The 27,986-nt window shown below is 50.5% G+C and overlaps 9 protein-coding genes across 9 annotated transcripts, besides 2 other annotated features; 2 read left to right on the forward strand and 7 right to left on the reverse strand.

The window, feature by feature from the left end:
• Positions 1–705: 705 nt before the first annotated feature.
• On the reverse strand, positions 706–3,075 carry NFIA_064440 (putative GTPase activating protein (Gyp3); the record flags this gene model as incomplete). Its single annotated transcript, XM_001263176.1, has 1 exon — positions 706–3,075. The coding sequence occupies one exon, from the start codon at positions 3,073–3,075 to the stop codon at positions 706–708; it is 2,370 nt and encodes a 789-aa protein (XP_001263177.1).
• A 2,589-nt stretch (positions 3,076–5,664) lies between these two features.
• On the reverse strand, positions 5,665–6,268 carry NFIA_064450 (putative ubiquitin conjugating enzyme (UbcB); the record flags this gene model as incomplete). The annotated part of the gene is made up of 2 exons (XM_001263177.1): positions 5,665–5,982; positions 6,050–6,268. The coding sequence occupies 2 exons, from the start codon at positions 6,266–6,268 to the stop codon at positions 5,665–5,667; spliced, it is 537 nt and encodes a 178-aa protein (XP_001263178.1).
• Positions 6,269–6,870: 602 nt separating this feature from the next.
• On the reverse strand, positions 6,871–7,574 carry sec11 (signal peptidase complex catalytic subunit SEC11; the record flags this gene model as incomplete). Its single annotated transcript, XM_001263178.1, has 3 exons — positions 6,871–7,111; positions 7,175–7,393; positions 7,456–7,574. 3 exons carry the CDS (start codon positions 7,572–7,574, stop codon positions 6,871–6,873), a joined length of 579 nt encoding a protein of 192 aa, XP_001263179.1.
• Positions 7,575–8,215: 641 nt separating this feature from the next.
• Positions 8,216–9,389, reverse strand: NFIA_064470 (putative RTA1 domain protein; the record flags this gene model as incomplete). Its single annotated transcript, XM_001263179.1, has 4 exons — positions 8,216–8,945; positions 9,002–9,151; positions 9,207–9,306; positions 9,365–9,389. The coding sequence occupies 4 exons, from the start codon at positions 9,387–9,389 to the stop codon at positions 8,216–8,218; spliced, it is 1,005 nt and encodes a 334-aa protein (XP_001263180.1).
• A 983-nt stretch (positions 9,390–10,372) lies between these two features.
• Positions 10,373–13,149, forward strand: NFIA_064480 (kinesin family protein; the record flags this gene model as incomplete). Its single annotated transcript, XM_001263180.1, has 5 exons — positions 10,373–10,777; positions 10,825–11,893; positions 11,941–12,065; positions 12,116–12,646; positions 12,697–13,149. The coding sequence occupies 5 exons, from the start codon at positions 10,373–10,375 to the stop codon at positions 13,147–13,149; spliced, it is 2,583 nt and encodes an 860-aa protein (XP_001263181.1).
• Positions 10,747–10,775: a microsatellite.
• A 300-nt stretch (positions 13,150–13,449) lies between the features above and the next one.
• Positions 13,450–19,616, reverse strand: hir3 (putative transcriptional corepressor of histone genes (Hir3); the record flags this gene model as incomplete). Its single annotated transcript, XM_001263181.1, has 3 exons — positions 13,450–14,952; positions 15,007–15,229; positions 15,283–19,616. The coding sequence occupies 3 exons, from the start codon at positions 19,614–19,616 to the stop codon at positions 13,450–13,452; spliced, it is 6,060 nt and encodes a 2,019-aa protein (XP_001263182.1).
• A 444-nt stretch (positions 19,617–20,060) lies between these two features.
• On the forward strand, positions 20,061–22,545 carry NFIA_064500 (ChAPs family protein; the record flags this gene model as incomplete). The annotated part of the gene is made up of 7 exons (XM_001263182.1): positions 20,061–20,083; positions 20,194–20,323; positions 20,422–20,546; positions 20,603–20,883; positions 20,939–21,891; positions 21,949–22,323; positions 22,378–22,545. 7 exons carry the CDS (start codon positions 20,061–20,063, stop codon positions 22,543–22,545), a joined length of 2,055 nt encoding a protein of 684 aa, XP_001263183.1.
• A 461-nt stretch (positions 22,546–23,006) lies between these two features.
• NFIA_064510 (uncharacterized protein) lies at positions 23,007–23,719 on the reverse strand (the record flags this gene model as incomplete). The annotated part of the gene is made up of 3 exons (XM_001263183.1): positions 23,007–23,236; positions 23,312–23,430; positions 23,634–23,719. The coding sequence occupies 3 exons, from the start codon at positions 23,717–23,719 to the stop codon at positions 23,007–23,009; spliced, it is 435 nt and encodes a 144-aa protein (XP_001263184.1).
• Positions 23,353–23,404: a microsatellite.
• Positions 23,720–25,007: 1,288 nt separating the features above from the next.
• NFIA_064520 (putative C6 transcription factor) lies at positions 25,008–27,256 on the reverse strand (the record flags this gene model as incomplete). The annotated part of the gene is made up of 4 exons (XM_001263184.1): positions 25,008–25,681; positions 25,734–26,812; positions 26,884–27,016; positions 27,133–27,256. The coding sequence occupies 4 exons, from the start codon at positions 27,254–27,256 to the stop codon at positions 25,008–25,010; spliced, it is 2,010 nt and encodes a 669-aa protein (XP_001263185.1).
• Positions 27,257–27,986: the final 730 nt, after the last annotated feature.

Here is a 27,986-nt window from a genome sequence, read left to right on the forward strand (position 1 = left end):
GGCAAGGACTTCCAGACTTTGGGTATCTTTCTCAGCCCTGCAAGCAGGCTATTCTTATCCTTGTCAATCTGATCTCATCTGTACCACCCCACCTTTGCTGTTGGCTTGAAAGTTGAATCTAGGGTCTGTCACCTGGGGCATAGTATTAGTGGGGTAAGGCTTCATGAAGAGGATCGCCGATCGGCCCAAGATTCGGCCTTTCTAAGGTAAGATAGAGGAAAGCGGGCCCGATCAGATGGTATCCAATCATTCCAGCGACATTGAGCAATTCTACCTACCAATAGGCGAAGGAATAGATCAGCATCAGCTGTATGAGTTCTGGATGTGATTCGTTTAAATGGCAACTGACCGGCAGAATCCATGCAAGCGGTCATCTACTTACTCTGCCCGCATCTGGAGGCATTATTCAGGCAGCCCTACAGACGTTTGGGATGGAATCGCATTTTGACTGTGTAAAGAGATAAATGGCATTTTCACTGGCCCTAGACTGCGTCACCATCTGGTGAGTAGAAATCAGCCTTCAGGGGGTCGGTTCTATGTACTAAGGTACAATGAGGCGGAATTTACAAGACGGGTATCAGAAGGCCATACCAAAGGGCAAAACTAGCTACATAACGGAATTCATATGTCCTCGCTGTACATGATAAACATTAATAGTGTAGATAGAGTCCGATCATTAGTCGAGCTCGTGGGTCGCCCGTGGAATCATCTAAAGGCATGTTGCCTCATATGACGCCATGAATCTGCGACTTTGCGTTCCAACCCAGGAATTGGCGTCCGCGACCTTGTGGTCGGCCACTCGTCCGTGGCAGCCTGGAGCTGACCCTTGCTGATGGCCAGTGAACGCCTCAGTTTCTCCTGTCGGACAGCCGCCCGTCGGGAGGCTCTCAACTCCTCTATGCGACCTTGTCCGACACGGTGTCGCCGTACAAAACAATCCTCCAGCAATGCGTTGGCGTCGAGCAGTTTCTTCGGCACCGTCTGCACGACTTGGAAGACTTCCATGGGGTCGGATACGGCAAGAATGTCTTTCTCGCAGGCCTTGAATATAGCCAGGGATACGCGAAAAAACGTTTTTGAACCCTCAAAGAAGAACACATCCCAAACACGCAGCGTCGTCTCCAAAGGCAAGCTGCCAATGAACAACGACATCAGCCAGTTGGTCAGGCCCAGTGTGATATCCGGAAGCCGAGAGTCCACCGTCAGGGCCGGAGTCTTCGACCGGCCAGGATTACCAGCGATCTTGTTGTAAATATGGGGTAATGACTCCTTCAGTAAGACCATGAGGATCCAGAGGTCGATGTTGGCACCTTCGAGGCTAATCTCATGGGTGCCCGGCAGATACACAGACGTCACGATATGCAGCATCCAGAACGCTTTTTCTTCCGGAAGAAAAAGCAGGAGCATGCCGGTGATAAAGTTGAGCGATTGCGTGTAGCCCACCTTGGGATTATGAAGGGAAAATGCATAGAGAACGCGACGGAGTGACTGGATCATCTGAGTCTCTACAGTGACCGAGCTGTACTTCGGGTTGCTGCTGCCAGAGCTAGTGCCCGAGGTCATAGCTTCGTCGACAAATTCGGGTTTGAAGTGAAGGTTATCGGGGAATGTCCGATGCAGATCGCGCTCGATGTGCTCCTTATCGTCGTTGTTGGGAGAATCCATGGCTTCCTTGACGAGCCGGTCATACAGTCCGGGGTTCCGGTTGAGGAGATCAAAGCCCCCAGCATACCAGAACCAGGCCGCCCCACGAAACTCAGATGGAATCCCCTTGCGGACGAATCGCTTCATCTTGGACGATTTGGCTGGGAACACTGTGGGTCCGGACGTCGGCAGCCCGTTCTCCTTGAGTAATTCAGCCCATTTGAGTCTCCGGCTCGCCACAAACTCTGAATATGGGCCATTCCAAGCTTCGTACTGTTCAAGGGTGATATAGTTCGTTTTCTTGCGGAATCCATACCGATCACGATGCTCTGTCCCCGGCAGAAGGGGAGGAGGTACAACGCCTGAAAGTAGGACCTTTGTCTCCGACGGATTGACGGCCGGGGTTTCCTGGGTTTCCTGGGTCTCTTTCTGATTCGATGACTCTGCTGGGGGTTCTTCGTCATTGGTCTCTTTCAAAAACTGCTCATCTTGTAGTTTTCTCTCTACGGAAGTCAACTCGGGAAGCGGTGGGACCGGCGGCAGGTCATTCGAAGGATGGAGGTCAGGAGAGTTCTCGTCAGAGCTATGTCCATCGTCGTACGTGAATTCCGTCGGCGGGCATGGACTGATAGGTCGCATTTTGCTGTCGTCACCAAAGCCCGGTGAAGCTGGCTCCTCCGTCACATCGCTGAATCCATCCAAGTACATGGAAATTGCGTCTTCAACGCTCATCCCGCCATCCTTTTCGTCCGGGCCATCCGGAGTGTCCGGCGACAGGTCAGTTATGGAGCTGCTCTTCGTCAAGACACTGCTGCGTTCAGTTCCACTGGCTTGCTCAATGCTTGATCGCGACGTCATTGCCGAATTGACGCTGGAACGGAGCGCTTCGTCTGAATAGACGTCGGAAGATCCATTAGGCGTATACCGAGGTAATGCAAGGCCTCGGGACGGAGATTCATTGGGGTAGTGTTCGCGAGGCGGCGGACCCCGCGGGCGCCTGCTATACATCCTCGACGTCGACATCGAGATTCGTAATCCTGGTCGGCCAGGAGGAGGGCCTCTTCGGTAAGACGGACGCTGAAAGTCATCTTCTGGTCGGGCAAAGTTTGGGGAGGGTGAACGAGGGAAGGTCGGAGTGCGGTAGGTTGGTTTTCTCAGCGCGTATTCATCAGGTCCCCTGACTTGAGAAGAGGCGCCACGGAGAAAAGGGTCATCAGGATGAGGATATGCAGATGCTTTTCGGGGAGGATGCGGCGCCGGCGGTAAGAGGGGGGAGGGAGATCGAGATGCGCCGGCAGTGGAAGGTCGAGGATCGGGAGGATGGATTCTTAGAGGATCGAGGCGCAGATGAGGTGGTACTTTGCGACTCCTGGCTGTCTCACGTTCGCCTTGCCGGGAGGACCACTGAACTTCTCCATTTTCTGTGACCATGGCCACGAGATAGAACCCAGTTCCCGCTGGACATTTGTCGATAACACAATGGATGACGAACGGGGTGCAATACCACGGTCAGACAGTCACACGAATATGAGGGTCTCGGGGAGAGGAGGAAAGAGAGTCGTAATTAAGAATAACGAGAGTTTGAAGAGCCAGCGAAAGGATCGCAGATACGTGGTCTGGTATTCCGTTGAGAGGTCGTATAGCCCGAGCTAACGATAACGGCGGAACGGGACAAGCAAATGAGCGTCAAAATATTGGAACAAGAGACGAGAGGATCGAAGAGGCCCCAGCACCCACGCCAGATGATATCAGTCCATTGGACAAGCAAAAGTCACAGGACCCTACCAGAGGTTCAATTGAAGACTCAATCTCCAGGAGAGGACAGGAAGAAAAAGGATCCCGTATTGTGGATGGAGAATCGGGGTCGAGAAGAAAGCTGGAAAGGGACGAAAGAAACGAGATCCTGTGCTTTTCTTAGTGACACTTAGTCTAAGGTACGTACTCATAGGTTCATAGCCCATTCGTAAGGTGGGTAGTCGACTAGTACTCCGTATTGGTGTTATGATTTATAAATTTTGAGATGATGCGGAAAAGGGGAAAAATGAGGCCAAAACTGCCTCATTTGGGTCTAGCGCTGTATCAATCGGTTTTCTCTTACTCCACCAGACACTGCAAGAAATTAAGAAAATGTTGGAGGGAAAAGACAGTAAGCCTCGTTTAGATTTGCATCTTCATTTCCGAGTAACGAAGTATGAAGGTTTCCGAGCTGTTTCGAATTAACAAGAGATGATGATCGGATGATATCAACAGATGGCAGTCGGTCGGGCAAGACTCCGTCCTTGTCTTGGCCTTGGAAGTTGGAAGCGCCGTAAATTAGTCTAAAGATACAGGGAACTCTATCTACGTTTTTATCGAATGCCCAATGTACTCCGGACCAGAAGTTATTCATCATTCAAAGGAGAGATTGATGGATAGATACAGGTACCTATGCTAAGGTACTAAGGCTGCAGGGGTTGTCCGAGTTATATCAATAAAGCCATTCATATGCAATATTTTACCCCTCACCCCTGTCGTTCAGCAGTATGACAGATCCAGCATCCAATTAGTAGCTCATATGCAGGTGACATGACAGGCATCTTTCTACTCCATGCTATGGTTCGACTCTGGTCTACCTATCACGCTACACGAACAGGTCCAGTCATGTATTGCTGCAGTCTGCACTCTGCAGATTAAATCAACCAACAACAACGGAGTTCCCAACCATGGGTTCGACCTTCGTTCCGTTCCGTCTGCGCTCTGCAGCAGTACTAACACTGGATTAGAGGTATCACATCCATGGATGCATACAGCATACCTAGGAGGCCTTCAAAAGTACCTTTCCTACCCGTCTCATTCTATTCTACGTTCACCAAGTACAGAGTACTCGAAGCGAGTCTCGACATGTCCCAAACCACAGACCGTGGGTAAAAGTAAACGATGTGATGACGATGAACTGCGCGTGACGCCTCCGGTATCTTGTTTTATTTGATTAAATGTGTGGCACTGAGGTTTGTCTTGGAAATCGCCTAGTCTAGTCTAGAACCCTTCATTCGTTCCCTCGCGTTTCATCGTCCGCTAAGGGACTCCGTAGAATGGGTGTGCTCCACCCAAGGGTCTTTTCCATGTCCTATTCCGTATCTACCACCGACCCAAGTCGGAGGGAAGGAGTCATTATTTTTGATTTGATCATCTCTCGAATACGGAGTACGTAGGCACTCGGTGGAAATTGATCCGGTTGCCTTATGACCAATTCAATTCCGGGCGTCAAATGTGATGTACCTTGCGTCGGGTTACGGCTACTCCCGTTGAACAGTTCCGGTTATCCCTGGAGGCTGTAGCTGTACTCCGTAGGCTGTAGGTTGTAGCACATTGTCAATGCATCATTACGGAGTATTGGCCAGATGGGTTGAAACTATCTAGAGACCAAGTAAGAGGCTCAAGCCCTCTATACCTACCCCCTTGAAATGCATCACTTGTTTCTTTTATAGAGGAGTCGAAACGGCGATACTGCCAACTGAGTCATGTGTTCTGTCAACAATGTATCCAATGTATCATCTGTGTTGGAGATAATATGTTGGTCGGAATTGGTCCTGGCTCTGGTTTAAGCTACGCAGAGACTGCATGCATAAATTAGGCGCTTTTCCTGCATGGTCATCTATGACTGACTTCTGTATTCTCTAGCGCTGAAGTATCTAAAGAATATGACTCATCCTCTTCACACGCTTATGCGAAACGTAGCAGCGCCGGCCTTCGACGCAGGGATAGTCTGAGCGCGCGCCGGGTGCTCTCCCAGACCGAGAAAGATGGTAGATAAGTGCAAAGTGAAAGGTCGCCAAGGGTCCATCGTCCACCGAGCCCGACCGTAAAATGCCAGTAAGAAGACAAGCGCAGTCGAGATACCAGGGTGCTGAGGCACGCAGGCAATAGGACAGACACCCAGTCTTTAAACTTTCGCATGCAGGAGGACGCTAAGATTCTTCCGCGTCCCTGGTTCTCGCGCAACGACTGCGCACCAGCCATCACTCCTTCCAACCACGCCCTTTACTCCGATGCATACTTCCTCGTCCACTCCCGGGCAATCTCCTCGTACCGTTTGGGATCATTCTTATACTGCTCCGCGATCCGTCCTTCAACCGCATCGTCCGGCATGGGCTCTTTGAGCAACTGCCGTGCGAACTCCAGCACAGCCGAGATCCGCGAGCTGGGTTTCCATTCGTCGGGCCGTAGCATGCCTAGACACATACTCCCCTTGTCGTCATTGGTGACATTCGGATGGTAGATCTTCGTCGCGAACGACACTGTCGGCGGTTTGAAGGGATACTCGGTGGGAAGGACGAGCTTGACTTGGAATTTGCCTTTCTGTGGTTTCGTGGTCAGTTAGCGCTGCATCTTGATCAGAAGCGACATTCATCGCGTAGTAACCTACGTGGTACGGCGAGCCTTCTGGCCCCTCCATGTAGACTTTCCATTCGTACAGGTTCGACTCATCCGCCAGCTCGACGGTGATGCCGGCGGGAGGACTGTCTATCAGCTCGGCAAGCTCCTGCAGCACATTAACCTCGTTAGCAAGCAAGTAGAACACTAGAGAATTCGAGGCGACTTGATCCCAGTGACCTACCTTAGCTATGCGCTTCTGGCTACCCATGTTCGCGACTCTTCACAAGACTGGGACGGTCGGTGGAGATGTTCCTGGGTTTGATGGAGACACAATAGAGTGCTATAAAGGTGGCGTAAGGATCCCGTCCTATTGTAGATAGCAACGATGAGTACCCAGGAAGATGCTGCCCGTGATATGCGTGCAGCGTAACAGCTCCTGAGCCCCCAACTAGCTCACAAGGCGGGGCCGTGACGGGTAAGCGGGGTGGATTTTAGCATTGGCGTTCTTTGACCTGAGTGACGACAGTCAGTTCCGGAGAGTAGGCGGTGGATCATTTCCAACTTTGCCAGTGTAATTCTTCTGTTTATGCTTTTATTGAGGAACCGGTGCCTGATTGAATTGCTTGCCAGGTGAGAAACAACAGCAGTTTATGCTGCGAGCTACAGATGCAATTGAAGTAGATGGTCTAATCACTGGCTGTTCTTACAATAATCCCAGCACGGGACACGTTACAAAATGACGGCAGTGTAGTGTTCGGCCGCATACTTTCGGATTGGAGGAATCAACACAGAATGCCAGCTGCAGTCCAGTTCAGCCAAAATCACCTTAGTAAAGTAGACTCCAATTTATTCAAAGACCTCCAACATAAACTATTGTTCCCTTTGCAGTATGACCATCAGACCCATAATACCAAGGAGGACCGTCTTGAGCCACGGATGCTCACTGAGCATAATAGTCACATATCCCACCATGGGCATATACCCCCGCACGCTGCCAACAATATCCTCCTCACGATGTAGAAAGTCCTGGTTTTTCGCATACAACTCAGTATCATCGGCAATGTTGTTGTCTCCCTTGGTGAGAAGCATGTTGGGAGGAACGGAGGAGGCCCTATGACAGATCCGCCTGGTCAGTAATTGTTCGCAGCAGATCGAAGCAGAATACAAAACGCACTCTGTAACCTCCTTGACTTTCTTCGCTTTGCCTTCGATTTGAGGGAACGTTCTAACGACGCGATGCACGATCGGGATATCCTTGCCTCGGACGTTGTAGACCACGATTTCACCTAGCTCTGCCCGCGGGCTGCGGTTCCACAAGAATAACAGGTCGCCTCTCTGGAAGGCTGGCTCCATGGATCCGGAGAGCACGACGACGATGGGTGACGAGCTCGCTCTGTAGATATTCGAACTCAAGGTTAGTCTATTGAAACCTGTCCTTCCGAGGCTGGTACTGACGTGAACACGGAGAGGCCCTTCCACAGCATGAACGCTGTGGATAGGACCAGCGCAAAATTGAGGACTTGCGCCAGAGATTGACGCGTGCTAGACAGATTTGACGATAGGAAAGACAACATCGTGACGGTTGTATATGGTGAGGGAAGGGTGAGCTTGGCAGAGGTTTCGGAGATGCTGCGGAGGGCAAAGCTAGGTAGCTCAGTGTTAAATGCCACGGGATATCAGTAATAAGATTAAATGTTCGTGAGAGCGCAGGTACTATCGTCAAGACCAATAGGTTACTGGCAACCAACCGTTAACAGTTGCTCCGCTGGTATTGCAAAGGGAGAAGCGAAACCGGTGAATGTTTGTCTGAGCTAAAGGCCATGTGGTTCGAAGCTACCTTGGCTTTGCGGGAGATCGAACACCGTTATCGATAAACAGTCCTTCAGCTCAGCTTCTTTCAGGTTGATTAATATTCCATCCCCATTAGTTGAAACAAATTAGTCGGTATATTATTTCCCTTTTATCTAAATTGAAATTCGATGATGCTCTGATACTTCAACTTGCGAATAGTAAGATTCTTGGAATAAATTGTGAAAGCATGCGATCTATAGAGAGGTATACTCCACCCAATATATAGTCTAGACAAACAGCTGACCTTGAGACATAAAAATATAATGAACAAATGTGCAACGTACTACACAAAAAGAACAAATAATTACAAAAGAGAGATGAAAAGAATGGGTAAAAGAGGCAAAGAGAAGAGAGAGTGAAAGCCTCACACTTGAGCAGGGGATGGCCTTTTCTCGTTCGCATCGAGAGCGTCCCAGTACTTCTCCTTCCTTCCTTTATTTGCGATGAGGCCGACCACGTCAAAAGGATCAATGAGGGTCTGTAGGAATGGTCGACCGTCTTCGAATCCCGGGCCTTCAATCTCTGTGACACCGTCCTTTGCGAGATAGATCTTGTTCGAGCGTGGGAGCCATTGCATGGGATGCAAGACATTGAGTAAAGTGGAATTTGTGAACATGACGGCTGTCTCAAAAACCCAGAAGAACCATTCGTCTTTCAGAATGGGACTCAAATCTGAGACGTTGTGAATGTTGAGGCTCGCAGCGGTGAAGTACTCGACCGTTCGGTAGATGGTTCGCACCGTGATAAGTGTACAGCTGCATAATAGAACATACAAGGGACGTTTGACCTTGTTGCTCAAGACACCTCCACGGCGACAATTGAGGTAGAATTTGCCTGCAAGGGCGACAAATCCCACCATCAAGGCAATCTGCAAAATTAGTGCAGCTTTGAGTAGCGCTTTGCCAGTATTCTGCTTGCTGATACTATTGTCTGTATTGGCCACCAGAGAAGCCCCATTCGCTGTAATCACCTCGATCGCGATACCCAAGGCAACAAATGTTGAAAATACTCGGCCGGGATGAATTGGCGAGTGGTAGGGGACATAGTAAAGAAGGCGGCCCAGGGTGAAGAAGTTGGCTCCTTCGTAGACAGGACTATAAAAAGTCAGACATCGCGAGCGAGAACAATGAACAATGAAAGGGAAGCTTACGGTCCCACCAGCAAGAGAACATTACTCGCGATGAATATGCCTAAATCGTCCCATTGACCGAAAGCGCCAATCGTCCGCATTATGAACCCTGCTGTGAAGAGTGTAGCGGACCATGGCAGCAAGCCTGTCACCTTCCACGATTTGTATTTGCTGTGGCCCAGAAATCAGTGCTTGTCATTTCATCTTGGAGGCAGCTATGTCATACCAACACTGGTAGATATGCGTGAGACCGGACGCAGCAAAAAGCAATGCGAAGGCAATAGGAGCACCTTTATTTGGTGCATAATACCAGTAGCTTCCTTCTTCTACATAATGTTAAGAGATGGTGGTGGCCATATTGACGAGGGGTCGAACTGGACTTACGGTATGGTGATCTCGCTTCTAGCATGATGATGCTGTATCAGGAGGCACTCTTTTCCGATAGGATTTGGTAGAAGGCAGCAGTAAGGGAAATTTGATAACTTGACTTGCAGCAGCCTTGGATTATCACGATGTCGTCTAGGATATTGAACCTGCGATATGGACCATAGGGGCCCTTTATATATGCGCAGCCCTCATGATCTCGCATTTATATCATCGCAGCCCAGGGCACTTTGGCGAAAACGAGGTGCCCAAACAGGTGTAGCAGCTTATCCGATAAAGGCAAATAAGCTACAGCATTTAGACAGAAATGACGTTTCTGGTTCAGCTGGGTCGAGGCGCAGTCTTGCCCGATGCCCTGATTTGTGGCTTATAACCATTTTCTCGTATAAGACAGATCCCAGGAGTAGAAGCACTAGCTGCCAAGAACGAATGACCATGGCGTAGAATACGAGCAGCCAATTTGGGATAGTCTCATGCTTGGGCTGCTTCTTGATCCAATGTTCCGATGGTGCTTCAACCAAGCTCGATGCTGATTCGAAGTTAGGCGAGTACGAGCGGGGCTGAGGATTGTAAAGCCAAGCCTCGAACCCAACGGCCAGCCAGCCTAGGAAGGCTGAAGGGTCAAAGACATCTCGATTCGCGAACCGGGGAAGTAAGGCTGTAAGCAGTGGACAGACTGACCTTCATGGTCTTAATTGCTCTGACGGATCGATGAACTGGAGGGACACTTGGGAATGTTAGGTATTTAGGTACTGCTGCGACCAGACAGAGATGCATGTCAACGTGGCAGCCTGAAGAAGATGGCATCTACGAGCGACTTCCATTTTAGGATATGTTGTCTGGACAACCAAATCCTAACCCGATGAGGAAAGAATAATATCGTCCCTTTCAACTGTGGAAACCATCCAGAGCCGCTGCCATGAAATCGTCACTCTTTTGGCTTTTGCTTTGGTTCTCGACCTCATCTCACTTGAAGGCATCCGACCAACACCTACAGGTATCGCCATCATGAGTACGACATCAAGACCTTCACAAGCCTCCCTTTTCCAGGTTTATCTGCGACTTCGCCCTCCCGTTTCGCAGCACCAGGATCCTTATGCTGAACGTTGTCTCGTGATTGAGTCCCCAGAGGAGAACAACAATGCTGAGAGCGATGGAGCGCCATCGGCTCCTATTCCAACACATATTATACTACAGCCACCAAATGATGCCAGGAAGCGTGCGGTCGAGAAATTCGGCTTCACCAAGGTTTTCGACGAGTCGGCTTCCCAACTGACTGTCTTTGAGGATACTGGGCTGGAATCGTTGGTCAGAGGCGTACTGCTTGAAGGTAGAGATGGGTTGGTTGCCACACTGGGCGTGACAGGGAGTGGAAAGGTGCGGACGATAAAGACGATAAAGACGATAAAGACTGTATGTGATTGACTGGAAAGAAAGATACTAACGGCTTTTGCGGACAGAGTCACACTATTCTCGGCTCAAAGACACAGAGAGGTCTTACACAAATGAGCTTCGACGTTATCTTCCGGTCCCTGGAATCAACAATCAAACCACCGGACAACTCCATTAGCCCTGTCCTCCTGTCCTCAGTAGCCGCATCAGATGCCTCGGAAGCCCAGTTGTTCACTGCGCAGACATTCCTCGAAGCGGTATATGGCGATTGGAGTGGCGATCGTGGAAGAAACTCTCGAGCACAAACCCCCATGAGCTCCTCTAGGGCCGAGACACCAATGACGGTACGGTACCCCATTCCTCTGAGCCCGTTGCAAGGAATCCAAGCATTACGTCCATCAATTCCCGGACGCGCACCCAAACCCTCTACTGGCCCCTCAACCCCTCAATCCCCCCTCAAAGGAGCTGTTTCCCCTGGTCCGCGCCGCACCTACCGTACTGGTCCAACGGCGCTCTTCAAGGAGAGAATCAGCCGGATTATCCTAGGTTCCCCCAAAGCACCTTCATTCACCGCCACAGACAGGAGCCCATTCGATCATGCTAAACAATCTTCTCACATACTTCAGGAACCGACTCCTGCCCTCATCTTTCCTCGTCGCAATATGCCTCAAAAGCCCAGCGTTCTGCCTCGTTTGCCGGATGTTAGCCACTTGACCGTCGAACTAAACCACAACTCCGAATACATCGTCCTCGTTTCAATGTATGAGGTGTACAACGATCGAATCTTCGATCTACTATCGCCTGCCGTCGTACCCGGTCAAGGAAGTGCCATGTCGCGCCAAGGAGCAAACGCCCAGAAAGACCGTCGCAGACCCCTTCTGTACAAGTCGACCGAAGGATCCCCTGACAGAAAGGTCGTGGCTGGGCTCCGCAAGATTGCTTGTAGCACATACGAAGAGGCCCTGGCAGTTCTCGAAGTCGGGATGACTGAGCGTAGAGTGACAGGGACCAGTGCTAACAGTGTTAGTTCCCGGAGCCACGGATTCTTCTGCCTTGAAGTTAAGAGGAGGATGAGAAATAAGAGAACAGGAGAAGAGACTTGGATTGGCAACACGCTCACTGTTGCAGATCTTGCTGGTAAGTCACTGAGAAACCGGTTGTCATTTCACTTCTGACGATTGTAGGTTCCGAGCGGGCGAGAACTGCAAAGACGGCGGGATCTACCCTGGCCGAAGCCGGTAAAATCAATGAGAGTCTCATGTATCTGGGACAATGTTTACAGATGCAGAGTGAAATCCAAGAAGGGAAGGTGCGTTTCATCATGCCGATGATGTCTCTTTCCTCGCTGACCCGTAATAGACCGCTCTGGTACCTTTCAGGCAGTGCAAGCTGACAGAGTTGCTGTTTTCGAACTCCTTTCCGTCCTCAAATCAGCTGCCTGGTTTCAACCGCCACCCGCAGAAAGCGATCATGATCGTTACAGCTGATCCATTGGGTGATTATAATGCGACATCGCAGATCCTACGTTATTCCGCCTTAGCTCGCGAAGTAACCGTTCCCCGAGTGCCATCTCTCACCGAGTCTATCCTGTCCAGCACGCTGGGCTCCTGCAAAGGAGCCGCCAGCGGGCGCAACTCGCCCAACCTAGCCTTGAGCGAAGAGCTTGAAAAGGCAGTTGCCGAGATTGCGCGACTAACTTCTGAAAATGAGACCTTGGCCGTGCGACTTGCAGAAGAGGAGATCATGAGAGCCGACCTGGAGATGAGACTCAAGTCAATTGAGGAGAAGTGCCTGCTCATTGAACAGGAGGTGCGTGAGGAATGCTGGGCCGACATGGACGAGCGAATGGAAGAGGAGAGGAAGAGGTGGCAGACTGCGTTTGACGAACAGGTACGTACTCAATCTTTGGGCTGGCATTTGACTGCGGCTGACACACTCAGATTGGCCGCAATGATGAACATCTTGATAAGAAGATTGAATTGTTGTCTCGTGGATTCCAAGGTAAGGACGTCGCCCACGGCCACGTTGCCTCAAACTCAGCTAACATCTATCACTCAGTTTATGAGGACCCCGGCTCAGCTACCGATCAGCGAGTAGAAGAACTGGAACTGGAGAATGATCAGCTGCGAAGCAGGATTGCTGCCCTCGAACGTGAACTCATGGGCCGCTCACCCACCAAGAAGCCGAAATCTAAGAACGTATTGGAGCCTTCGCATGGATCCAATCACCTTGGTCGTGAAAGTGACATCGAGAGCGCACTCCGTCGTATGGACCAGCTGAAATTAGCTGACAGCATGTTCTCTCCTGCCGCTTCCGGAAGCTCATCCCCCGGCAAGAAGCACAGAAAGATGGCAACACGCAAGTGGGATTTTGCCCCTGAGGAAGATATCTAGTTTCAACCAGGTTTCGAACTTCTGTCTTCGTTCGAGTTTGTCTTTGGGGCGGAATACCTTGGGTCGATGATAGGAAAGGAGTTTTGGGCGTTGATTGATCGCTGGAATAGTTGAGATACCATCATCAGTTATTAATGCTCGCCTAATATACATGGCTTCATACATAATCCCGGACGCCACTTGCCATTCACTCGTTCAATGCGCCCAAACACCCTTCACGTCATACAACAAGAAAAAACAGGCCACTTGCATATAACAGTTGGAGCAAGGTAAGCGATGTTGCTGGCGCTGACACTGTGCTCATGTCTCCATAGGCTCAGGCTCGGAAGCATTCTCCTTTGTCGGATCACCCTCGATGACCTCAGGTTCTTCTGCCTCGTCTTCCATATCTTGCGCATTTTCTGTCTCTTCCCCGTTACCTTCGCCTTCTTCTAGGCTTTCTTCGTCGCCATCATTTTCATCACGCTCAAGATCTGCTTCATCACCCTCTTCTCCATCTTCGCCTTCACCTTCTTCTACCGTGGTCTCGCCTCCCCCTTCGGCTTCACCCAGGTCAGCATCGCCATCCCCAACCTCATCTGCCGCGTCACCATCAATGCTGGCAGGCACAGACATCTCCGAATCAGGATCTGGCGAAATCCGATCCCGTAGATTAGGGAAGAGTAGCTTGCGCTCCGCCGCGAGCTTCGACAACTTCTCGTCATCAATCTCGCTGAGCTCGCTCTCATCGTCGGCGCTATCTTGAATGCTCTGCGGGATATCGCTCTGCTGACCCATTTCGAAACTGGTCTTGCTGGGCTGATTCCCAGAAGGCGCGGCAGGCTCAGATGTAGCGGGTGGCTCGGATTCCGCAGGCACAGATGCCTTTGCGGCCGGCGCGCGCGGGGTGAGTTTGCGGTTGACGATCGTTTCGGCTCGCTTTTGCACGTCCCTTCGGGCGATGCCCTTGGTGCGGCCTCGAGGGGCGGGCGCTTCCGAGGCAGGGGCCGAGTTCGGAGGGGTGGGGGTATCTGCCGCTCCGTCGCTGGCCATGAGGAGGTGGTCGACTTTCATTTTCTCTTTGTTTTCCTCGTTGGCTTGCTCGAGGACTTGGGGCATGTTGATCTCGTAGAGGCGGGAGTATAGATCGGCGATGAGGTCTTCGAGCAAAGAGACTTTCATGAGGTTGTTGTTAAGCTTTTTCAGTTCGATAGCGTCGCGAAGCAGTTCCAGTAGAACTTGGCTGCCCGGTGCTAGCTGGGGAAGATTCTCCAGGCGGGCTGTGTTGGCGACGAATTCTTCCCATCCGATTGGTTTGAATATATTCTCCTCGTGTCCCTCGTTGATGCTGCCTGCTCTTCGAATGACCTTTGCGTAGGTAAGGCAGACATCCTCCCATAGCTTGGCGTGGTTGATGAAGTCGCCTTGCTTCTTTCTCACGCGACGCAATAGCTGATCCAGATTGGCTCGGTCATTGAGTTGATCAAGCAGACTAACGAAGAAGTATACATATCGGGTAGTATACACGAAATGTCTCCCAGGACGCTCGAACTCGGGCCTCCAGACCTGAATAGTCATAGTCTTGGTGAATATCTGCTGCGTAAGTTCATTTTTGGCTGCTGCTGCTGAGACAGCGTCCCTGGTGTCATCGTATGTGACGTGTGCAGCCCGAACAGCCATGCGATGATGCCAATTCGATTTATCCGCATGCTTCAAGCGCCGGAGTACCTCCAGAATATATGGTTTCCATCCGGCCTTGTCTTCGGGAGGTTGGACTTTACGAGCCAAGGGGGTGGCCATGAGAGTCTGGCTTCCTTCGGCTGGCTGAACAGATGGTCAATATGATTACACGTCCCGAGAAAGGCAACGACCACATACCGTGAGTGTGCCTCGATCAACTAGCTTATGGACGATTGAGACCAGTTTGTAATGGGGTTCAAAAATAGGATCTGAGCGTGAATCCTTGCGTTGGGGAAGTGTATCGATGGCATCAAGTAGCGAATCCAAAAGATCATCGACATTGATCCGCTGAGCATTTCCTCTCACAGAATCGTCACAACTGAACATCTTCCAGAGACACTTGCTCAACATGTAGTGATTCCTGCTTCAATGTGAGAATTGGGTTTGGCTCAGGAACAGCCGACGAGTACTTACATCCAACTCTTGGGTTTGTCAATGGTTGCGCGCTTAAGAAGGTATCTTGCCAAGTTCCACACGGAGTACAACCTCATCTCCTTGAAGGGTTTCCCTTGGTACATTCGCTGGCTTTCTTCGTTACTGTAATGACGGGTAAAATCTGCAAGACTGAAGGCCGCCATAGAAAGGGGTTCGCGGGAAGAAGAATAGAGCCGAATACCAAAATCAGTGTAGAGCTCAGACAAAGTCGCTCGGGTTTCAGGAGTCGGCTCAGCGTTCCTGATTGCTGTCGCGACCGCCATTGCATAGCAGTGGATGGCGTTCCGTTGCCAAGTCACCAGCTCAGTTCGATTGTTGTTGATCTTGTCCGCAGACCAAGTGATATCTTCTTCCAACTTTGAGTCATAGGTCTGAGCAAGCCTGTACCAAGACTCCCATCTTCCAGTAGCATGGTCTAGATCTTGTCTGAAGAAGGTGATGGCTTCATCAAGATCAGTAGTCGGCACCGGATTCAGGCGCTTTTGAGAGCGGAACTTGGTCAGGGCTGCATGGCCCAACAGGAAATACCATCCATTTTGGGCAATGACTGCGCTCTCGGTAGGTACTGGGATCAGCGGGAGATCCGCAACACCTCGAACTGCGCGGAAGATTTCAGTCGGATTGATTGGCGACTTCAGGTAAGCCGACAGAATACGCTTGTTATATGTGAGAGGTGGTGACGATTTTGTTGTTCCAATGGCTTGCTGTATCTTCTCAATTGTGGATTTCAGCTCGGATTTTGACAAGTCTTTGATACTCATGCGTTTCGCCAATTTCAAGACAAAATCAATCATCTTGATAGCCGTTGAACGATCCAGCTTTTCCGGCGGACACTCATGCTCAAACAAGAAAATCCCGGAGGGAGACAAATTGATGCCGTAAAGATCCCAAAGAATCTGGCAGATCTCAGACTCGTAGTCTTCCTTCGACTCCAAGCTGAAGAATTCAGCCTTCATCAACTTGAGGAACTGCTTGTTGGACCGTTTGCACATCTTACGAACGCCAAGAGCATTGTGCACAGAGCGTAGGAAGAGAATACGGTCCTCGAGAGGAGACTCGAAAAGATCCCCGTTCTGGGTAATTGCTTCTTTAAGAAGCGTGTATTGTAAGATCCAACAGCGAACCTCCATCTCCCTTAACTTCTCCGTGAAATTTCCCAGAGATTTAGACAACGAACCGCGCACGGAGGACGAGGGTGTTTGCCCGACACGGACGGAGTCTTCGTAAAGAGCAAAGCTGTGTAGAAGATTTGTCAAGGTGGTCAGGGCTGACATAGAAGATCTCAGATGTTCCATATCAAGACACTCGTACGCTTTGTCAGATTGCTGAAGGGCCAGTGTCACCAGCTTCATTAGAATGCGGTCAAGAGATTTGAGCCATCGAATCAGAGCTATTTCTCGGTGCTCGTTACTTTCTTCGAGATACGAAGCGCCAAGAAGTTCTTGAATTATCGTCTCAACGCTGCGAAGGTAGCATGAGACTACCTTAGGGGGATAGTCGATCGCCTGATAGGCATCCCTAAGTCTTTGCCACAAGAACAGTTTTAGCATAGCATCTCCTCGGTCCAAGAATGAGCGCATCTCCTTAAGCTGTACCATGGACTGTGAAAGTGACTGGTCATTTGATTCGCTCTCCTCGGGAATTTCAACTGATGAAGGCTCTATAATCGGCTCAATCGTTTCGATGAGTTCGACAGGATCCTCCGAACCAGGGGTGAAAATCTTCATGAAAAAGTCCATGGAGTTCAATCTTGAGATCTCCTGGTCGATCGCATCCGCTGACAACTCAGGCATCATCGCGTTGTTCATAAGATGGATCTCTGGAATACTCAGGCGATGTAAAATTTCTTTCAACTCTTGAAGACATAGCAGTATGTGCTCACGATGAACGTCTGGCTCCATATTGGAATGAAAAGTCGACGCCCATATATGGCGAAGAATAATGCTGTTTTGGCTATCCTTTTTTGATGGGCCATGATCCAGATAGTGACTTAAAGCTGTTCTTGCAAGCATGCTCCATCTCATCAGACGATCCCGCTGCACAAGTCTTGTATCCTGGTCGACCTCACTGTGGGGATTGTTAATGGATGCATAAACGTCGAGATGAATTTCGAATACTGTTTGGGCCATCTCCAAGTAAGCGAAATGATCACGAGTATACTTGAATGGCGTTTGGGGCGTATGGTTGAGTATTTGAAGTTCAGTTTGCTCGGCCTGTTCAAGCATTTTTCTGAAGATGTACTCGTCGTCTCGTACCAATATTTGGACCACCTTTTCTTTGAGCATGTCTGGCCACTGAAAGGCTACGTATGCTGACTCCATAACTGGCCATTTTTTGGAGCGCGAGTTCTTCCGCACAGGCGACTTCCCATACACCGGCATTAGAAGGAGTTTGAGCCAGGCAAAGCCTACTTCATGAAGGTGGAGCCATTCGTCGTTGACACCCTTCAGGAATTTGCTCAGAACTTTGTCGTCCGTGAAGCTGGGCTTAAGTCCGGGTTTGCGAGCAGATTTCCTCGAATGCTCCAGGAAGATGGCCAAGCCAGAGTTGTCCATGGCTTTCATGTCCTGGAAGGTCGATGAAGTATCATCTTGCAGCATTGCTTGGGATTTTGCTTCGTCCCAGGTTTTGACGATACTGTCTAGATCCCGATACAGCACATGTACCGCTGACGTGGGCTGATTGCTTGATTTCTCCACGGAGGATTTCGAACAGTTGGCTGCAGCTTGTCTCCGCAGTTCATCAAGACTCTCCAGCTTGTCAACTCCAAGCTTGGACAGTAGGGGCCCGACCGTGTCAAACATCCACTCATCGGCTTCAACGTAAGTTTGCAAGCGATCCTCGTAATATTTATTCTGGTCGAAAGAAACCTCATCAGATTGAAGCGAAGTTTCTGCGATTGAGTCTCGTAGACGGGTTCTTCTGCTCTTCGTCCTAACAGGTTCGGCCTGATAGTCCTCATTCGCAGCGGACGCAGACGACCTCTTCCGACCAGCACTTGATGGGTTAGGCTCGACTTCATCAACATTTGGGACGTCCTGCACAGTGGCACCATCATTTTGCCGCGCTGATTGATTCTCAAGAGATTCCATAAGCTGCTTTTCAGCTCGCTGGTCTATGGATGATTGATCATCAGCGTGTTCTGGAATCGAGCCGGCATCCTGATACTTTTTGAGTGTCTTAGGTGCTGCACTTTCAGTACTGTCTGCTATATCGACGTCCTCTTCTGGTATGTGATGGGCAGACTCGCCATTCTCCACACGGGAAGACTGATCCTGATGTGCGACTTCTCCAGCGGTCGAAGATTGGAGATCCGCCGTGGAATCCGGCATCGAAAAGCTAATTGAGGTTCCAGGACCAAATTTTGACGCATCAAGCTCCATGTCAATTAGAGCCTGAAGGATGGAGTCGCCGACAGCAGCCCATGTATGGGACGCAGGGGTCAATTGATAACAGGACGCACGAAGGGCCAACGGATTTTTGGAAGGGTCCTCATCCCTCACATGACTGGGGAGGGCGGGAAGATAAGGATAGGGATCCTTTTGACGTTCGAGGAACTTGAGCAGAGCCTTTTTTGGTTTCTTCAATGGAACCTGAGAGACGGATAGATTGTCGTCGAGCGCCTGAAGGGTCTCCCGAAGCTGGCCTTGGGCAAAAGTCTCATCCAAGCCTAGCTGATCTGTTCGAACTTCTAAGCGATTTTCGTCATCCGCGAGAACGCTTTCCAAGCAGTATCGAGCTAGTCTGTAGCTGTGCAGAGCGCTAGATAGCCTTGCGCTCCGTCTCCAAAGATTAAGATCGGTGTCGTCGCGTTCCAAAGCTTCGGCAAAAGAAGCTAAAGCGGCGTGCGTACGCTTGTTCACTTCGGACAGAATCTCCTGTGCTTTGTCAGAAGTTCTGGGGTTCTCCTGCAGAAAAGCTTGCAGAGAATCAAGCGTAAATTGCCCATGGTTCTTATAGGACAAATAGATCGTCTGTAACAGAGTGCTAGACGTGGAATCATTGACATTAAATTCAGCAAATGTCTCTGCTGCGCCGATTACTGCGACATCATCATCAAGATGTGCCTCGGAGTCTTGCAGAGCAGATCTTTTAAAGTCGGAAATCGATTCGGGATATTTGAAGATGTCCGAATTAAGGAGAGCTTCGTAGGCCTCCGCAGCTTGGGCATAAAACTGTGGACCCTGCGAGTGTAGCTTGAGGGCGTTTTGATAGAGCTTCAAAGCTTCTTCAATCTGTATCTCCTTCGTATCATCAACCTCTTCTTCAATTGCCTCGTCAGGCTCAATATTCAACGCCACCCAGCTCGACATGATGGCGTCTACGCGGCCCGCAAAAAGGTCCCTGACACCTGCGATGAATGGGCTATGATAGACACCATCTCAGACTGATGATTTCAGCCTCAGAACAAGGGAGCTTTTCAAACTTAGTTGTAAGGGATCGAGATGCGGATGAAAGAAGTAGTTTAATTGGCGACACGCATCACGCGTTTACCGGGGATCGAATTTCCCAAAACAGGATAGCCTCAGTGCCTGAGCGCCCAGGCCCCAATTCCAGGCGGCCGCAGGAAAGAAAGAGATACGGGTCTGATCGGCGTCCCTTTGTTACGGATTACGACGACTGGGAATAATCACCGAGTCTGCAGCCCATCTGCGACTACTGCACCATCTGACGCTGGAAAACAGTTAAGCCGCATTTTACTTCCCACTGTCTGAGTTTGCCCCATAAGCGGAATTGACTGCGCTCCTGCCAGCGCCATGGTTGCGCCAGCTGTTCCTGAGTATGTTGCTTCCCCCTCAATTTACGTGTTCCTGCGGAGAGGCTTGCTCTCTACGCCGTTGTCTTTGGTCGACGCCATTGGTTTGCGATTGACCCCTAACATGCTTCTAGGATTTACGAAGAGGATGAGATCTTTGCTGCTGTCGATGCGCGAACGGAGTCGCTCCAGAGTCTACGAGAATTAGGTCCCCCAGACCTGGTATACTTGGTCAAGCAGCCGAAGACCAACGCAAACCGGCAGGTACGTTTCGTGGCAGCGACCTTCGTATAATATTGCGGCGACTTAGTAGACAGTCTGTTTTCAATTTCAGTGGACTAACTAGACTTTAATTCTCATAGACTGGAGTTTACCATCATGTCACCGGCGTCGATGCCTCGTCCTCCGCCAGCCTGGCCGCCTACGTAAACACGCTTACCTTTTCTCCTCTAGATAAGACACACAAGGTGGTTTCTGGAATCTACTGGTCAGAAACTCGAATGAACGAACGCAATGGTTCTGTTATGGTTAACGTTTGCGCAGCTGTTACAATGCCTTCTCGCATCTCGATATGCGTGTCGAAGTGAAGATACCAGGGAGTCTGGAGAGCTATTGCATCGATGAGCGAGGCGATAAGCGTGTTGCTACGGAGGCCCTGTGGCTCGAAACCTTCCTCTGCGGTGTACTGAGAGCATATTCTTACGCGGACGACGGTAGTGGTGATGCCATCAGAAAAATCGTCGGTGTTCGACGATTCAACCCAGTAACCAACACGGAGATGGAGCATAAGTTTCTGGATGCTGCGGAGAGGCTATTCTTCCTGGGTGCGCTGCCTTGCAAATTCTGCTGAGATGGACATAGGCTGACAAGAACTTATAGGGAGGCAGCTCAGCTCCGATCCGGAAACCCAAGTACCAAGTACCGTCAGCAACCATCTCACAGCAGGTCTTCTCAAGTACATCCAGACAACCGGCCGCTATACCTCCGGAGTGAATTTGTTCGAGAAACTTCGCACACGAGATGTAGAGGTTTCGTCGCTGTTGGCAAGGGTTCTGTTAATGGCAGATGAAGAAGTACAGGCTGTACGGTTGATGTATGATGCTTTGCAAGACGTGCCGATGGACTATGCACTACTTGATTGCCAAGCAGCGTTCTGCATGAGCAAGGGAGAAGGTGAATTGGCCCTGGAATGCGCGAAACGTGCTGTGACGGCCGCACCGAGCGAATTCAGCACATGGGCTCGGCTGGCCGAGGTATACGTATCGCTCGAGCAATGGGACTTAGCGCTCCTTACCCTAAACTCGTGTCCCATGTTCACGTATCAGGACAAGGACACGCCTAGAATGCCGCAGCCGTCACGCATTATGCTTCCTATTCTTGCAGAGAGCATATTGGATGAAATTGACGAGGGACAACCTAAACAGGGAGACCCTCACGACTATATCCATCCGTCGCTGAGAAAACTGCACGCTGCATCATACCAAGGCACATTTTTAAAGGCCTACAACCTACTGACAAAGATTGCCGCATCGATCGGCTGGGACCAGCTACTCAAGATCCGCAGCGAGGTCTTCGTGATGGAAGAGGAGTACCGAGTTGAGCGCCAGCACTCCACATCGAAACCCGGTAAATCTGACTCTGTCGCTGAGAGCCAGGGTGTTGAGACCAATGGTAATGGTGAGAATGAAGACGGGTCTGGAGCCGAGGATGTAGATCCATCGGCCGAAACTGCAGCCAACGGCAATGGAGTGAACGAGGAGCAAGTAGAGAGTTCTATTGAGAAACCAGAGCAATCGATGGCATCAGAAGTCGTCAAGTCAGGCAACGATGATGTGAGTTTATCTACCTCTCCTTTACTTCTTCCTGGGATGCTGATGTTGAATTCCTAGGCCGACCCGTCGCATTCTTCGTACACACAATTCAAGAACAAGCGTTTGTGTGAGCGCTGGCTTGATAACCTCTTCATGGTCCTATACGAAGATCTTCGCATCTATACCATCTGGCGCACGGAGATGGCTCAATTCCGGCAGCAAGCGATCGAGTACAAGAAGTCAGCAACCGAATGGGAGATCCTGGGCGAACTTGCGGAGCGCCTGCATCACTTCGACGAAGCGATCGAAGCCTATCAGCACTGCCTGTCTATTCGGTTCTCGCCCAAGGCCATGCGCGGAATCCTGAAGATGTACGAAAACCGGAACGACACGCGAGGCATGCTAGGCTCCCTGATTCGGCTTATCGCATGGCAATATCGCTGGTATTCTGAGGTATGTTTCTGCTTTGAGTTTGTCAGTGACCGCACAATGACTGACTGTGCGCAGTTTTCTCCGGAGTTACTCTACCTCATCCGGAAACTGATCGAGGACGAAGGAGCCGTCAAGGTTCGCAGCATCGTGCAGGCGACGAATCTGCCGCAGCCCGTCCTTGACCTCACACACCAATACTGCCAGCTCTGCGCGACCTTTCGCAGCAGCGGAAGCGATGCCTAAACCTGGAACTCTCGCCGCGACGCGATAGTCCACTGATATACCTCGTCGTCTTAGTCACAGTATACATATCCTCACGTATAGTGAATAAAGTAGCTCCGCCTCTACCGTGGCTATGTAATGCAGAGAGTGCACGGGCTGGGAGGGTAAAGGCAGATTAATTAATGCAACGTTTCCTATGGTTCCTATTATTCTCCTAGGGAATGGTCATAGAGAGCGTTCCACACTGTGGATGCTCTTCCGCAGATCTAGAGCACGGTAACCATAAAACATAGAAAGGGTAGCAATCCTCCGTACATCCACTTCAGACCTTTTAGTAGGTGAGCCTTACATCGCATTGACATCAAATAGTTTTCCATTTTCAATTCAACTCAGCATATTATCTCAGACATATAGCTATCCTGAATCCGCCCTGAAGCCAGTATCCGCTCACCAGAAGCCTAACACAACAACAGGAGAATAAATTACTCCTCATCCTCCTCCCCAACGTCAACCTCAGCCTCCGCGGGAACAGTGCTCCCCTTAGCCTTGGTCGCCGCAGCAGCAGGAGCGCTGGTTTTGGCGGTGTCCGCAGGCTCTTCATCTTCTGGCTCGCCTTCTCCGTCTTCTTCATCCTCGTCTTCGGCAGGGACGCCGTTGCCGTTCTCTTTGGCCTCTTTTTCGGGGGCTGTCTTTCTTCGCTTGGAGGGAGGAGCTGGGGGTGAAGAATGTTAGATGCGAAGAGTATTGAATATGGGCAGAGAAGGGACAGAGATAGAGATGGAGATACCTTTGTCCTTGGCGGGCTCTTCCTCTTCTTCTTCGCCTTCGCCTTCGTCTTCTTCGAGCTCCTCTTCTTCTTCGCTACCTTCTTCTTCTTCGCTTTCGCCTACGTCGGAGTCTTCGTATCTAAACAAGGGAGTGTGAGTTAGCTTTTTGTTCTCTTGAATGAGGTGTGAATGATAGTAAGGGAGGTGGATGAGCGTCGATGGCGCGTGATGATGCGGGAGAGTAGATGCGACGAGTCTCGTTCAGCGCCTGGCGCAGAGCCAGAGCACGGAGCGTGCGATAGGTGGAGGAAGCGTGCAACAGCAGAAAGATAAGAAACTTACTCTTCTTCCTCTTCGCTTTCGTCGCTAGGAAGCGCCTGGAGTTCTTCCTCCTCCTCGGCTTCTTGCTTTCTCTTACGGGTGGACATGGTGATTTAGGATGGAAAAGTGGCTTATACAGAAGAGAGAGAAAGAAAGGCCGGGTCAATGGCAGAGAGGTATGGATGGAAAGGACGATTAAGAGACCCGGGGGCGTCGGGAGTGAGAGAAGAGACTGAGACTACTTGAGAGGAAAGGAGACGACAGAAGGATGGGAAGGGAGGAAAGAGGGAATTATAGAGGGAAACGGCTGAGGAGAAGGGTAGGTAGGGCGCAGGGGAGGTAGGTCTACCTAGCTACTACGGCTAGAGATTAGGTGGTAGCATAATCCATCAGAACCAGATCCTGCCCCCAAGGGGGGAGGGGAACGGAATGAGCGGCCATTACTTCAGCAGACAGGGAGGGAGGAAGAAGCGAGAGGGGCAACGACAAGAGTCGCCGGTCAGCAATGACAGAAACATGGGCAGAGACCAGCCGTAAGTGCGAGCTGGGGAAAGCTAAGCAGGGACTGTATCAGGAGCAGCAGATGGACACAGAGAGAAGAGAGCTGAAGCTGCGGCTTGTTCTTGGGACTTTGAGAGTATGTGACGACGTCGGCTTTAGGCCCAGACAGTGTGGATAACGCGAAAAGCAACGTCCAACCAATGACTGCTCGTCATCAGTGCGTGTCCATTGTGCACCTAGGATGAATGCTTCCCGTCCGGTTTGGAGCCCTCTCGCACACGTCCTCGTTTCTTAGCTTTCCTGACTGTGATGGCCTATGAAGAATAAGCTTGAAAGTGTCCTGTCAGCGAACATATAGACAATGTCCTCTGTAATATGAGTTTGTCTCAAGACAAAATAGAGGCAGAAACACTTAATCGCATTGATGAAATACAGCGATGGTTCCGTGTAGGAGGAAGGATGGAAGCGTTGTCTGGTCAAAATTCTCAGAAAGAGGACAGCAAGGTTTGTTGTGGCTATAAGAGACCAGTGCGTGGCTATTAAACAAGCAGAGCATAATGTAAGCAGGAATAATGATGATGTCAGTAAGTGAAACATCTTGCGTACGGTAATTTACAGGTCACTACCAAAATTTCAATCAGCAGCAGCTTCTCCGGATCTAACCCGAATTGGAGACTCGCACGGACCATCTGCCCAGGCACAACATATCCCGCTTGAGTCTGGCTGCTTGTGGGTGTCATGCAGGGGGGGCAGGATTCGGTATTGCCGTGGCAAAGCGTCAACAGACAATAACAACAACAACATTCCCGATCTTGTTAGAATTCGATATTATATATACTCTCTTATTTCAAATATACAACCTGTCTTCCTGGGTATCAAGAACAAAGGACAAATTTATTGCGCCAGAAATTCAAAATTAGCCATGCTAGGGTCAAGCAGATTCTCGTCTAACCCAAAACCATAAGTGCCAACCATGTCGTAGATGAGGTCCGGTGGCGGAAATCCCTGGGCCATGGCATTCGCACCGCCTGGTACCTCACCCTCTGGTCGGTCAACAGCTCCTGTACCTCCCACGGGGAGTCCTCCGGCGTTGGCAGGTCGGCCAGCCTGCCACGCAGTTTCCCATGAATCGAATCGCTCTAGCATCTTGCTTAGGCCGCGCGCAATGTGCCTTGTAAGATGTCTTTCACCAGCGGACACACAGTTCAACAACTCGATGACTCGCTCCACCAGACGGCGCACCTGGCGGCCGTCGATACTAAGGTAGGCTGAATTCCAGTTCACGGCAACCTTGAGCAGGAAGACTGCGGAAAAGGTGACCATGGTATGGGTGAAAATAGGGACACCCACAATGGCATCGCGGATATCCTGTTCCTCCAATACCATATTCAGACAGGCCATGGCGGATGAAATGGCGATGTTGGCCGATTCTTTCCGATCCATGGAGAATACTGGGGTATTGGACGGTGACAGCGCGCGAAGAGAGAGCGAATTCAGCTGGAACTTTGCGAAATGGTAATGCAGGACCACTCCTTTTGATGGATACGTCCTTACGTATGGGCTATCGGCTACACCGCGATAATTAGATAGTGCTGTGAGAATGATGGCATACTGGCTTACCTGATCGTGGTTGCCAGAGGAGGCGCCATTGATCAACCGCAACGTTGTAAACTCTCAGTTGGCCAAAATCTTCCTCCGTAAGTGCCTGTTCCGTATCGCTTCCAAACATTCGATAGGCCTCCGTAAGAATCATGAACAAGGCGACTTGTGCCAGCAGCCGAATGTCACCAGGGACGACCATTGGTGACTGGAGGAATGTCTCATAATTCTTGATCGAGACGTCTTCATGGATGACGGGTGGTCGGCCGTAGGCGATGCTGAAATGATGGTCGCAGACATATAGTAGGTACCATAGTTGTGCACGCTCGTATTGATCGCTATGACCTCGGATCATCCGCTGGTAGCTCTGGTGGAGGCCCAGCTCCGTTGCTATTCGGACAGCATGGCCAGAGAGCTTCCAGCTCAGCTCAGACAGCCAGAATGCACCGACGCAGAGACCACGGATATCGTCCAGAGTATGAGCCCGCGTCAGAGACATGCTCGACACGAGGGAGACGTACTCGCTGTAGCATCGATTCAACGTCTCGTTGCGATTGGGAATGTGAAGTGCAGCGACGGTAAGAACAGCCGCAGAAAGCAGTGTTGAGGCTCGTCGCACAGAGGTTAGATCTCGATGCACGAGGATGATTCCTCCCCAGAGAAGCTGGTTCATCGTCCGACTGAAGTATGCGAAGAGTTCCTCGGCCTCGTGGAGAGAAATTAACCCCCGCGATATGAAATCCTCCTCCAGCAGGGTCAGCCTCGGTTTCTCCACAGGATTGTTTCGTAGGTTTCGTAGTTTCGTGACTTCGTAAAGGCTGCGCATAGGGGCCGGCACCAGCTCCGGGCCCTGCAGGTCCGGCTCCTGCGAAGGTTCTCGAGTAACATCCATCACGGCACCCGTCGCATTCTGTCCCTGACTCGGTTGTGAGTTGTCTATTGAAGCACGATGTCCGTTCGTATGCGAAGCTACCGGGCTGGGTCCGTTCTGAGGGTCGCCTGAAGCATACGTGGAGATCTCTGGAAGTCCGTTCTGGTGGAGAAGGTCGCGCACAGCCGCTTGGAGCTGGTGAATAGCGGAAGCAGCTTGCGATTTCCATCTTGACGATGAGCCATCAGCATATCAAGAAATCTATAAGATAACAAAAAGATACACGTCAAGAAAACATACATCCCATCGTCATCAACAAACTTCTGCGAGAAGTCATTGACTACACACTTGATGCCGCTGCGCGTGCATTTGGTGCAGCTAGTTTCGCCTGGTTTGAACTCGCATTTGATCTTATGCCGTTTGCACTCCGCACCTGCACGTTCCTAACATCAGCTTGAAGTTCCACCGAGATGTAAGAATATTCCGCGATCCTTGCGTCTCTGCGTCGTTGCGACGAGGCGCTCAGAAAGCCGAGTCGGGGTCACTCACAAGCACGGGCTTTGGAGACTCTAGGAGGAGGTCGGGCGTCGAGAACGGAGGAACCGCGATCATATCGTCTTGGAGACTCGAGACCGGCATCAGAAGACGAACGCTTGAGGTCGGATCGATCCATAATTAATTGATTGTTTATTGACTAGGACGACTAATCGGGGATGCTCCGGTACTATGCGAGTAATACAACCAACCGTCGCTGACTCGCGATTTGGAGCGCTGCAATCAGCTGTCGGAAGTGGAGCGATCTATGGACGTGTGTATGATGATCAATGATATGCGAATTGTTGTCATTCAGATTTTGCATCAACATGAAAAAGAGCAGATGGGTCGGATGAGTCGAAGGGGTGCTCGAGTGAAAGGCGTGGGGGATGACAGAAAACGTGGGAGGGACCAAGATTCGACCCCGCCCGAGTTGGAGTCGAAAATGCCTATGAGAGAAGATGGCTGGTTTAACCAGCTACATGGCATGAAGATAGAGGTTATGATAATGATATCTTATTGTCGCTCGTAAGTTTTCTCTATCATAGAAATATCTTGATATGCGACGACGGACATCCATCGAATTCCTGCAGAAGCTACAGTCTGGGGTCGAAACCTGGGGTACGGAGATATATTGGGGGGCAGAGTGGAATATAGAGTAGGGTATAGAGCAGTTTCGCCAGCCGGTTTTCTTCGAACACACCCATCATCCATCATTCTCAACGCCATTCTATCGGTGCTCCTTGTGTATCAACAGTGGCATGTCAATGATTGCTGGTTGATGTCTCCAAATGCAAGCCCCGCATACAAAGCATCATGCTGTCGTCGCGTTCACTTCACTCGCACTCTCGCCTCACCACTTTCTGAAG

The sequence above is a fragment of the Aspergillus fischeri genome, genomic scaffold (genome assembly GCF_000149645.3).
Source record: "Aspergillus fischeri NRRL 181 1099437636252 genomic scaffold, whole genome shotgun sequence".
Taxonomy (NCBI): domain Eukaryota; kingdom Fungi; phylum Ascomycota; class Eurotiomycetes; order Eurotiales; family Aspergillaceae; genus Aspergillus; species Aspergillus fischeri.